General features: G+C 36.1%; 1 protein-coding gene across 1 annotated transcript in view; it reads left to right on the top strand.

The window, feature by feature from the left end:
* Nucleotides 1-12,158, top strand: part of GXYLT1 (glucoside xylosyltransferase 1) — a 28,190-nt gene extending 16,032 nt beyond the window's left edge. The window contains exons 3-8 of the mRNA XM_054399665.1: nucleotides 828-1,002; nucleotides 1,972-2,097; nucleotides 2,920-3,171; nucleotides 9,791-9,914; nucleotides 10,217-10,389; nucleotides 11,847-12,158. Coding sequence (XP_054255640.1) covers nucleotides 828-1,002; nucleotides 1,972-2,097; nucleotides 2,920-3,171; nucleotides 9,791-9,914; nucleotides 10,217-10,389; nucleotides 11,847-12,008 — 1,012 coding nt within the window. The 3' untranslated portion in view covers nucleotides 12,009-12,158. The remainder of the gene's footprint in view (nucleotides 1-827; nucleotides 1,003-1,971; nucleotides 2,098-2,919; nucleotides 3,172-9,790; nucleotides 9,915-10,216; nucleotides 10,390-11,846) is intronic.
* Nucleotides 12,159-12,373: the final 215 nt, after the last annotated feature.

The raw sequence follows: 12,373 nt of genomic DNA, 5'->3' as shown, positions 1-12,373 counted from the left end.
CCATAAATACACAGGAAATCCAGCAGAAGGTCGGTTTAGGTTTAGTATGCCTCCTATTTTTGTCAACAAGCTAATGATACTTATCCAATGATAATTTTAGCCTATTGTATTAAAGCAATAAAATTATTTTAAATGTACCCTGTATAGTAAATACCAGGCATTTCTCACCATAAGTGCTGGACAGCTGTCTTCAGAAAGAAAGGAATTCCAAATCCCCACACTTTGCAGTGGTCTAGCCCCAAGGACATGGGCAGTGCGTGTGGTTGGTGTATCTGAGGGATTCTCCAGAACCACTAGGAGCACCAGGAGATCCCACAGGGCCATTTGAGCTATTAGTTTCCTCCCTTTCAACCCAAGATCATAAAATCATTCACTTCTGTTGCTGAGTTAAACTCTGTTTATCTGTCATGTTGCTATACTGAGTCCAGGGAAAGATGGGAAAATGAACGCATGCATAGACTTAGTGTGTTGTCAGCTGTTTACATTTCTATATAACTTATGTGACCTTTCCTTTGACATAGCTACTTTGATGGAATTCCTTGCTAGTTAGTAATGGATAGTAAGATTACTAAAAAAATTACTATTAGCTTAGTTTCTGTATAGCTCTCCCATACTTTGTTTTTCCTCATAGTGCGGGATAGTGGAAGTGAATATGAGAGCAGTTCAAGTTAAATATAAGCTTATATGTGAGGTGTAATGCTGTATGTTCTGTTTAAGTTATCGTTTGCTGAATATTTTGTTAGATTGAATGCTGCAGTAAGTAATAGAGCTTTTTTTTTGAGCCTGTACTAGAAATCATGTCAAATGAAAAAATATTTTTGTATCAGGTATGATTATATGAAAACACATCCTTCTGAGAAAATGCATCTAGCAGTGGTTGCCTGTGGTGAAAGACTGGAGGAGACTGTTACTATGTTGAGATCAGCCATTATTTTCAGCATCAAACCTCTCCAGTTTCATATTTTTGCTGAGGAACAATTGCACGAGAGTTTCAAACACATAGTAAGTACTCAATTTATTTAATGAATTTGTAGTACAATCTGAGTAATATATAGCAATTTCTCTACTTCTTGGGTAGTAGTTGTGGATATTCTGACAGAAATGCAGAGATCTAAAAATTAGGTAATATGCAAGTCTTCCATAATATTGGATGGGAATTAAATTTATTTTTTTTTCCTGCACAAAAATGCCAGTTGCTGATAGTGAGTTTTCATAGAGACAGACCAAGACATCCTGATTTTTCAGCTTGAATCTGTTAAATACAAATCTGATGTTCTGAATGCTAACTGGTACCTCATGTGAGCTTATTTAGACTGGGGTTTGCATGAGAAAATAGAGATCTGTCCTTTTTTGCCCCTGAGCTTAACAGCATGAGTCACCCTTACATTGTCTTGTGTCAGTCTTTGAAAATCGTAGATATGGCTATGTCTAATTTTAGTAAATTCCAGTTAATTAATATTTTGACTGGAGTATAGCAGTATCAGAAGCTGACTAGTGCATACCTGTAGAGGATTTTACTGTTTTTGTGCTTAAAATATTGCACCATGACATTAGTATGTTATGTGTGCTAATTTATATACACTTGTCATGCAAACAGTAGCAGTGGTAAAGTTTGAGTATATTTATTTTAAACTGAGAAAGAATTCATTGGTATTTCTCCTGTGGAAATTAGTTAAGAATGAAAAAAAATGATACATTTACTTTTTGTAAATACTGATTTATTTTACTTACATTGTATGTGATCTGATACACTCTGTTTTCTTCATAGTGGCCTGCAGGTGACACTTCTTGTACTACAAGTATTTTAAATAGTTGACAGATTCTTGTAGTTAAAGAAGTGTTTCTGTTACAGAAGAGAGGTGTTGGAGTTGTGCTCAGTTACCAGTTTGAGTGAGAGATTGATTTTTTTTTTTTTTTTTTTGTAAAAGAATTGAGCTGAAGTAAATTTTATGATCTCTTCTTTTCACATAGCTTGATGAGTTCCCCTATGAAGGAAAAGTTAATTACACGTTATATCCAATAACATTTCCAACTGAGAGTGCAGCAGAATGGAAGAAATTATTTAAACCATGTGCTTCACAAAGGCTATTCTTGCCAGTAAGTTACTCTGTAATAGAATTATGGTAGTCTGTTTATGAAGCAAAAAGCTATCCTCATTAATCTAGTTTCAGTTTAGTTTCAAATTAAGGACTACTACTCCTTAAAATTACTTCTGTGACATCCTAAAAATGCATCTGAATTCTGTGGCACTTATACGTTATGGAATAAAAGATCCTTTCTCACTTGTTGCATAAGGGCACTGTGTCTTCAGTGAGAGCTACAGGTCATGCCATCCTCTTGGAGTTAAGGATTTCTCAAGCCTCTTCTGCTTTTAGTTGGAAAGTTTTCTCTATGTGTGGGTCTGAGAGGTGTTAAGAGAAAATGAAACAAGAAATTGGCTCTTGTTGCCAGTGTTTTGTGCATCCTTTTCTCTGCTTGGCTAAGACACTTCAGAAATTACAGTTAAGTCTAGGTGACTTACCGAGGTGGCAGCTATCTCCCAAATACTGTCTCTTCTGGGGCTCCCTTACAACCTCTTCTTTGTTTGATTAAATGCACAGGAAAGCAATGGAACGGGAGGAAGATAGGAGGTCTTGCTCAGTAATGCTTTGCCTGGCCTGCAGCCTGCTCCTCAGGAGCCCTGGGACGTAAAATGTAGACTGCGTGCCTTTGCATTACTATTCTGTATAAAACCTCTGTTTCACTCTACAAAAAATCTCAAAAGTGAGGGAAGGTGGGAATTGTGAGAAATACATTGACTGCAAACTGTTAGTCTAAAGTGAATATGTATTAAACATTGTTGTGTAATGACAGCAACTTCTGTTTAAGAGAAGCTCAATGAAACTTTAAAGTTTGGTTTTAATTTTGTTTCCCTCCCAGTTAATCCTGAAAAATGTGGATTCACTACTGTATGTCGATACTGACATCCTGTTTTTGAGACCTGTGGATGATATTTGGTCTTTTCTGAGAAAGTTCAACTCCACACAAATCGCTGCAATGGCACCGGAACATGAAGAGCCTCGTATCGGGTGGTATAATCGCTTTGCTAGGCATCCCTATTATGGAGTAACTGGAATAAATTCTGGAGTCATGTTAATGAATATGACACGTATCAGAAGAAAGTATTTTAAGGTATGTGTATTGCCTTCAGGGTGTTTTCTGTGGATTTACATCTTTTAATTTTAATCCTGTTTCAAATTCATGTGGGACAATATTTTTCAAAATATTTTTCTTGTAATTGGAATAATGGAGTAAAAATACACTGTGTTGTAAAATAGTATCTACCTGGTGTTTTTCACATGTCATTCACTCTAAGACCTGGAATTCCTGAATGTCAAGTGTGCTTCATTGTTTTAATTTTCCTTAGTTTTGAGAGAGCTTGTGAGTTTGAGAATCTGTTGATACAGAGATCTCAGAAAACAGTTATATGTGTGCTGTAAACTAACTTAAAAAATATCTGTCGTAGTGTGGCCAGGAGGTGGTGCTAAAACATTTAGTAAGTTATTTTAACTACGTTTTCCAAATTTTGGTCTTTTGAAATTGTAATCAGGGAATTACCACTCTAAGTATCTTTTAATTGACTTTGAAGCCGTAGTTTTTGTAGAGAAATAAGTTCATAATAAATGTACTTAAGGAAGCAGTGTATGCAGCAGCAAAAATGGTCGTTGCTTTGCAGATGGGATTTTTTTTCTTGTGTAATTGAAACCTAAGTACAAAAGCAGATTGTCTGAGGGGGATAACCTATTGCTTAAGAGAAATTTGCTTAAGGGAGGAAAAATCATGCAGTCAAAAGCTAGTGGAAGGTGCACCCATAAGAAAGGCAATATAAACTTTTCAGTAGACTTCTCCCCCATTTCTGATTTAAAAAATACTTAGCAAGAATGTTAAGATGAAAGCTAAGTATTTTTGTTATGGAAATACAGAGAATTTAAGAATAATGCATGTCTTTATAACTTCATTCTTACCCAGCAGTGCTTGTGTTGTGCACTGTGGTTTTTCCTCAAATGTTTGAGAGTAGTGGTGCAAATAAATGCTCCTAGACTCTTGTTTGATAGTAAGAAGCAAAAAAGAAATAAAAAAGATGGTGTGTTCTGTATACTTTTTTTTTTTTCTGAGGATTGGGGGGAAAGTGTTTGTTGGTTTGGGGTTTTTTATTATTTGTTTTGGAGGTTGTGTGTGTGTGCGCAGGCTTTAATGTGGCTGTACTTCTTGCCTGAATTTTATCTTTCTTCCTTCAGTTGCTATATCTTTTCCTTTCCTGCTTTCATCATCTTCTTTGTTTATCCTGGAGTCTTAGTCTGATTATCTTGACTAGTAAATACAGATATAGTGTTTTGATGCATGGTGTTTTTCTGGTTCAGGAAAAGCATTTTGAAATGTCTTCTTTGGGTATTCTTCTTGATTTAAAACCTTAGCTGAGTATCTTTCAGGCCCTTGTATAACAAATGCTGAGTATCCAGGTGTTTTGCCTCTGTCTTTGTTCAAGCTTTGACTTGGTAGAGGTAGATAATCTCTAAAATGTGATTGGCTTACTAAGACTCTGTTAGACCTTCTTCCCTGTGATCACCATACTTATCAGTGGAGACTTTTTGTTATTTGAAGGCTCAGAATTATTTCTAACAGGGGACTTCCTCATGATGTCTAACCCATGCTGCTGATTTAGTCCTTCCACCTATTGGACAGACTGGAGAAGTGTCCTACAGTATCAGATACTTGTGGTAGTATGCTCAGCCCAGTCAGAACAATTTGAGGATGTCTAAAGAGAGGTCCTAGGTTACCTGAACTTGGGAATGATGCTGCTGGATCATTCTCCTCTCATATCTTGGCTAGATAGTGCAGCCCAGGTAATTTCCTAAGCAGGAAATTAATTTCTTTTGCACCATGCTGATCATCAAAATACTGACTTAAAGAGCACTCAACAGGGGAACCATTTAGGTTGTACTTCCCTAGTACTTAGAGTATGGTCCCAGAAGCTTGTGGAATGTCACTGGGCCTCAGCATGTGCAAGCTTTATTACAAAATCTCTACTGCTTGTGGTGTTGTCTGTACTGCTGTGCAGAGACTTCGTTTTCATCTTCAGGTTCCTTGAATGTCTTAAAAGGAGGATTAGTCAATATGAAAAATTGCAACCTCACAGCAAAACTTTGAAGAGGATTTATTGTAGTTGAGACGACATGTGGTAGGTGTGAGAGATCATGGCTTTCCTTGTAACTGACAGCAAAGGAGCTACTAGTCTGAAGCCTTTCGAAGAGAGGTAAACCAAGTTACAGGGTAGGAACTCTCCTAATACCCCTTGCTAGAAATGCTGCAGATGTTTTTGGTCCTTGTACATACACTCGTGTGTTGTGTTTTATTAACTATTCCAAACACAGTAGAACTAGAAAATGCTTCATTGTCTTATAGGAAGGTCCACATTTGTTCATATTCATTCAGGACACTCAGTGAATGCCTCAAGGAGCACATAAATTCTGGGAATTTTTGTACCTTTAAAAAGCTGCCTGTAGACCTTTCTGTGTAGCTGTCTAGTGGCAAGAACATTCATCTAAACAGTGGAAGTTTTGTGGTTTCTTCAGTCCAAAATCACAGGCTTGAGGCCTTTTAAACATCTTTCTCTGTTGTCATGTTGATTTGTAAGAGTCAGGAGGAACCCAGAAGATGGGTGAATGAAAAGGAGAACGGGAAAGTTGAGCCAATGGTTATAGTGCTTACCTGAGAAGCAGAAAACCTGTAGTTCTGTGTATTGCTCCAGGATTAAGTTGTCTTTTAGACACTTACTTATTCAAGTCTCATCTTCTTAGAACTGTCAAGTCTATTCGTTTCAGACAAGCATTTTAGCTATCTGGCTCTCTATGGTGCCTAATGGAAATTGTCTCTCCTGGTCTTAACTATTTTTTTGTCTTTTGTGTTTTGAGACTCAGTATATATACAGTACATTATACATACAAATCTGTGCACACATATATGTATATGTACATATGCATAGATACAGATACATACTGTGTTGGGTTTGGCTGAGATTAAATTAGTTCTCCCCATAGCATCTTTTGTAGTGCTGTGTTTTGCAGTGGTAGCTGGAAGGGTGTTGATAACACAGCAGTTTTGGCTACTGCTTGCACAGCACCAAGGCTGTGCTTCTCCAGCATTCTCCCCGCCCCACACAGTGGGCTGAGGGGTGGGCAAAGTCTCGGGAGGGTGCATGGCCAGGCCAGCTGACCCAAACTGACCAAAGGAGTATTCCATACCCTATGACATCAGCTCAGATATAAAAGCTCTGAGGGAAAGAAGGAAGTGTGGGGGCATTTGTTAATGGGTGCTGGACTAGAATTGGTAACAAAGCTTGGTAGTGATGGGTAGTGCCTGATAAAAGGCACTAGTGCCATTAGAAAATGGAAATGTAAAACATGCAAGGAGTTGGGGATTAAAAAAAGTAATAGTAGGTGAATGTTTTAATATTTGTAGATACTTTTAAACTGGAAGAGATTTAGAAAATATCACAGATACCACAGATCTAGGACAAAAACTCCTAGACCAGTGAGGCTTTGTGAATAGAGAAAAATTACTTTCCTGAAATTTATTAAGGAAATTTGTTGTGATGCAGGCATGGGCAGTCGTGGAAGGGCATGAGGTCTAAGAAAATCAAACATGTGACAAACAAAATTCAGATAGTGTTTGCAAAGGGAGAGGTTCATGAGTATGCTTTAGAAAAAAAGAAATCAAAGTTTCTATGATCTAGGCCATATAATCATTCAGTATTGCTTTAGGCTGTAGTTTCAAGAAATATGGTTAGCCTGTGCAAAAGATAATTGCTTCTAAATAGGAAGGTTCCCATCTCTTACCAGCTGTTTTGTCCTGCTTTTCTTATTTACCTTGCCGTAGCCTCTGGTGTTTGTTGGTCACTTCTATGATTCAATTAAATTTGGTGTCAGTAGAAAAATAAGACCTTCTGCTGGGTTAGTGAGTTAAATCAGCTCACAAAAACATCTATGCTGTTAGTGCAAAACCAGGATAGAATCATGTAACTAGAAAGGAGAGGGCTTGCTCTCATTTAGCATTAAGTAAATTTAAATTAGTTGATTGTTTGTGGGACACAGCTGCATTTTGTTTAGATAGTGCTGTATGGTTTGTGTAGTCTTCCTCAACTTTGTATTTTCTTACTAGAATTAAGAGAAAGTTAATATTGGGTTGCTGCAGGCTAAATGTCAGACTTAGAAGAGCTATCGCTTCAGCCTTGGACAGGCAGAAGTCTTCTGGGACAGAAATTAGTAATGACCAAATGAATTAAATCCCAGCCTTCCAGTATCTGAAGGGGACCTACAAGAAAGCTGGGGAGGGACTTTTTAGGATGTTGGGTAGTGATAGGACTGGGGGGGAATGGAGCAAAACTAGAAGTGGGTAGATTCAGACTGGATGTTAGGAAGAAGTTCTTCACCATGAAGGCGGTGAGACACTGGAACAGGTTGCCCAGGGAGGTGGTAGAAGCCTCATCCCTGGAGGTTTTTAAGGCCATGCTGGATGGGGCTCTGAGCAATCTGATCTAGTGTGAGGTGTCCCTGCCCATGGCAGGGGACTTGGAAGTAGATGATCTTAGAGGTCCTTTCCAACCCTGACGATTCTGTGATCTAAACAAACAAACAGACAAAAAAAAGGTAGGAGAATATTTTAATGTCCTTATGTATATTTGGTTCTTACACATTTCCTTCCACTCATAAAACCTAGAATTTTGAGGGTTCATAAGAGCCTGTCTATATCAATTTGATGGCATGGAAGGAGATTATCTTACTATTCAAATAGTTTTTCTTGCTCTGAGATTTCTACACTGTTTTCATGATACATTAGGGTTAATAAATTAATATCTAACTTTTTTCTGTTTCTGGAAAAGTTATTGAAATATTGCAATTTCTAGTTCTTTAATCTGATAGTCCTATTTGTCAAGTAGTACTGCTTCTAGACATTTGGCAATGTGATGTAAGCTGTTACCTGTTATGAATCTCTTTGAGATATACTCTGGATTTCAGTGATACTAGAACTACAACTCAAATGAAAATTATATGAAATAATTACTTTAACAATCTAAAGTAATATTTCAATGGGTTGCTCTAAAACTTTATTTGCTGCTGTGTAATTTGCCATCATCATATCCTGCTATCAGTGAGATAATTTAATTTTGCTTTTAGATTTTAACATCAAGTCTAAATTTAAACCATAGGTCAATATTCTGTGGATGGCTAAGTTCAGGTGAGGGAGTGATCTTTACCCATTGACTCAGTCCAACTGATTTGGTTTTTGGAGGGTTTTAGATTGATGTTAAGCCTGTATTTTCTTTGTTTAATCGCATTGCACTGAGCCTAATGATAATTCTTGCTAGAGAATTCTCTTGTGCATTACTTATGCCTGCTTTCGTTGAATACTTGCAAGCAATCATAGTCATAAATTCTTTAGGACAGAAGAGACTGCAATATTCTGTTTGGCTTCTTGAATAATATAAGCGATGGATCTTTTTTCAGATTTATCATCTGAAAACTGATAGTATTTCTTTTAGTGTTCAGTTGTGAAAGCCTTTCATTATTTGGTGGCTGAAATTACTTGAGAAAAGGCTAAAACCAAAACTGCTAGGTTTTGCACTTTCTAGTTTGGAAAAGCTCAGAGAAACTTTGTGAACATAATAGTTCTTAAAAAGGGAATATTGCGATCTTGGTAATCTTTTTTGTTTCTTAATATGATGTTGCTGTATATAGATTCCAAGCCATAATGGAATGCTTTGGGGTCTTTTTGGCAACTTCATTAAAGAGAATCAAGGGTACAGTTCCGTACTCGTTCAGGAATTTTCTGTCTTTGGGACTTACTTGTCCAGTAGAAGTAGAAACTACAAAGTGAGCAACCTCGTTCCTTTTCTGTTCTAGGTGAGTGTAAACCTGGTATAAAGGTAAGAGTTTAGCTTCAGAAGATGTAACCTGTTACATTGCAGATGGTAACTCCTTGGGTAATGTGCCATTCAGTGGAGGCCAGTTTTCCCTTACAAAACTCTAGAAGAACTCCTTTGAACTGATTTTGCTGAATCAAGAATTTGGGAATTAAGTAACATTGGTTAGAATCTTAACTGCTTTTTGTTAGTGAAACATTATGCTTTTGTTGTGGAAGTTCAAGTTCAGTAACTAAAGCAGTTCAACTCCATGGAAATCCTTTTAAAAACCTTTGAAGGATTTCCGTGTTTTTGTGCACTGCTCTGCAGCCAATATTTTTAGCTGCATGTGTTTGGAACTACTTAATAATGAACATGGTATTGATCTGGTTTGAATTTTTGAAGTTAACTTTAAAACTTGTGTATATTATCACTCTGTAACAGAGAAATTACATGAAGCATAGGTATTTAAACAATGCCCATCTACTTGCATGCATCATTTAAATGCAGGTTTTGTGTTAGATCCTACTGCTGTATATAAAACCCTTGCTATTTCTTAGAACTCTTGGTTTAGGATGTTTGAGGGAAATCTCGAAGACAAAAAATACAGCAGCTAAATAGAAGTAGGAGATGTATATAGTTTTTGTCATAAGATGATAATAAGAAGATATATTGGAAATGTCCAGAGCTGTTTTCCTTAGATGTGTTCATTTGTTTAACAGAAAGAGACCATTTATACTTTTGATATTTGTAACTCTGAAAAACAAATTACTGTGATTCTGTAGGGAATTTCCTTCTTTATAGTTAGAGTTGTGCTGAATGTGTGGCGTTTTGCATTGCTTTCTTTAATAGAATGATATGACATCAGTCCGGTTGCAATGGGGAGAAATTCTTATGCCACTCTTGAAGAAGTACAAGTTGAACATAACATGGGGTGATCAGGATCTGTTGAACATTATGTTTTTTCACAATCCAGGTAAATCCACTTAATTTGAAGTCTAATCTAACAACGTTGATCTTTTCTGGTATTAAAAAAACAGGGAAATATTTCTAGCAGACTTTTCAGTGGAAGTATTCCAGGGTCTTCTAACTTACATAATTTCCTGGAAGTGTTTACTGGGAGAGACAGCACTGGAGGATGCTTCTGTTAAGTTTCAAAACAACTGTATAGAAATTTATGAAGCAGGCTAAATTAAAAAAAAAAAAAAAAAGAGAAGATTAGTGTATTTCCTGAAGTGTTTTTTTCATACTTAATCCAGAGTTCTTATTTTTCTGCAGAAAGTCTTTATGTCTTTCCTTGCCAATGGAATTATCGGCCTGACCACTGTATCTATGGAAGCAATTGTAAGGATGCTGAAGAAGAAGGTATATTTATTCTTCATGGAAATAGAGGTGTTTACCATGATGATAAACAACCAACGTTTAGGGCTGTCTATGAAGCAATAAAAAATGTAAGTGTTTTCAGTATCATAGCTGTGTGAAGCCTTTTTAAGTATTTTTTTAACTGTGATGCATGCATTTTGTAGGTTTTGTAGATACTTACCTTGATTGCAACAATTTTTTTTTTCTCTTTTAAGTGATTTTGAGTGTTTCACCGATTTTTCATTTGATGCTTGAATATAATTCCAGTATATTCTTTTTGTGAGGAACATCTTTTGAAATGTGGTGCATAGTATGTCTAGGCTGGGATTCTATAACGTTGCCTATAGTTGTCAATGTCTATTTAAAAGACTTTATTTCCTTTTCCTTTAGTAAGTACATCTAGTAAACTTTGCGTGAGCATTTGGAGACCACTCATTTCTCTGGAGGCTTTAAAAAAAGCAGAAAAATCCCCTTCTTCACAAAGTTTGTTTGTATTTACTGCAGCATGTTAACATTTAATTGCAACTAGATTTGGATTGTAGAGAATAACTGCTTTTAATACCGTGCTTTGACTTTTTGTAGAGATTCAGTCTATTAATATGTTGCTGTTCCTTTAAATACTAAGCCTGGTGACTACGTTTCATTCTGCAAATAAGTCATCTAATAAACTATCACTGCATCAGTATACTCACTGAAGAGCTGTAAAAGTTAGCACTGATTCCCATTTTAATGTAGCAGGCTATTGTGTGTGTATAACCTTCAAAAATCAGTAGTATATTTTAATGGTGCTTTATTACATGTTGTCATATGATATAAAAATGAGGGAAGTACTTTTGGGGGTCTGAGAATACATTGCAGGGAAAGTGAATGTGTTTCCATAAAAATACGATTTCTTTGTTTCCTTTGAGCATTGTCAAAAACAGAAGAAAAAAATATTTCTTTTTATTTATGATCCCATTTGGTTTATGACTATGTCAGAGAAAGTATGTAAACCACTACTGATTCAGTGGTAATAAGATGAACAAAATGATACTGCTTTGAAATGCTGTTTTAGCTTATCATTTGTTTATTAAAAATATTGCGCTGTTGAATTAATGACTCCTTTATTTCATGTCCATGTTAAACATAGTATGTGTTTGACCATCATTCAGTTTAATGAAACTTCAGTAGTCCCACTTTTTCATACTGCTGTTTCATTATAATTTGATAGGAATTGTATTCCTTAAAAGTTACATGGCACTCAAGAAAGTTACTCTTCAATAAACAAATAACCAGAAGTAAATTGCCTTGTGAACTGTCGAGATGTTTTAATTTGCTTATGTTTTGGGATTCTTAAAATAAATCTTGCTAGTTAGGCTTATTGAAAGCATTATAGAATATTTCTGTAATTTTAAATACTTCATTCAAAAGCTGAGTTCTGGAAAACATTTAATAAACCTATGGAAAGAAAAGACAATATTCAAGGGCAATTTTATAAAGCTCTTTAATAAGTCTGAGTGACATTCTTCCATGTTGACCCTAAATCTTCTTTTCTTAACCTCTGCAGTATTCATTTGGAGATGATCTGGTTCATTCCCTGTTGCAGCCCCTCAAACTGGAATTACAGAAAACCACACACACATACTGTGGAAGAGTACACAAAGTGTTCATAAAGCAGCTAACAAAAAGCATAAGAGACTTGTATGCCAGAAGATCAAAGGGAAGATGATCTTTACTCCAAACTGTTAAATCAAGAGATTGAATTAACATACTGGTCAAAAGGTGCAAAAATTCTAATATGGCTTGAATCAGCTCTTAATGTGCCCAGAGCTTACCTAGCATGCATAAAAATGAAGAAAATATTCACATAATGAAGAACAGGACCTTTTTCTGCAAAGGTGACTTTGCTCTTTTGAAGTTTAATCACTGCTAACGTTTATCTTGGAATCACCCAGTGAGTTGGGTGTTACTGGCTTCTGTGGTCAGTAGTTTTAGTCTGCATAATTCAGTTATCTAATGATCAAAGAAGAAATGAAGATGGCTCTATTTGGGAGTATACCTCATATATTGTCTAAAATTCTGTTAAACTGTGAA

This window comes from Indicator indicator, chromosome 3, assembly GCF_027791375.1.
Source record: "Indicator indicator isolate 239-I01 chromosome 3, UM_Iind_1.1, whole genome shotgun sequence".
Taxonomy (NCBI): domain Eukaryota; kingdom Metazoa; phylum Chordata; class Aves; order Piciformes; family Indicatoridae; genus Indicator; species Indicator indicator.
Note: the sequence above shows the minus strand (reverse complement) of the source record. Positions and strands in the feature narration are given on the sequence as shown.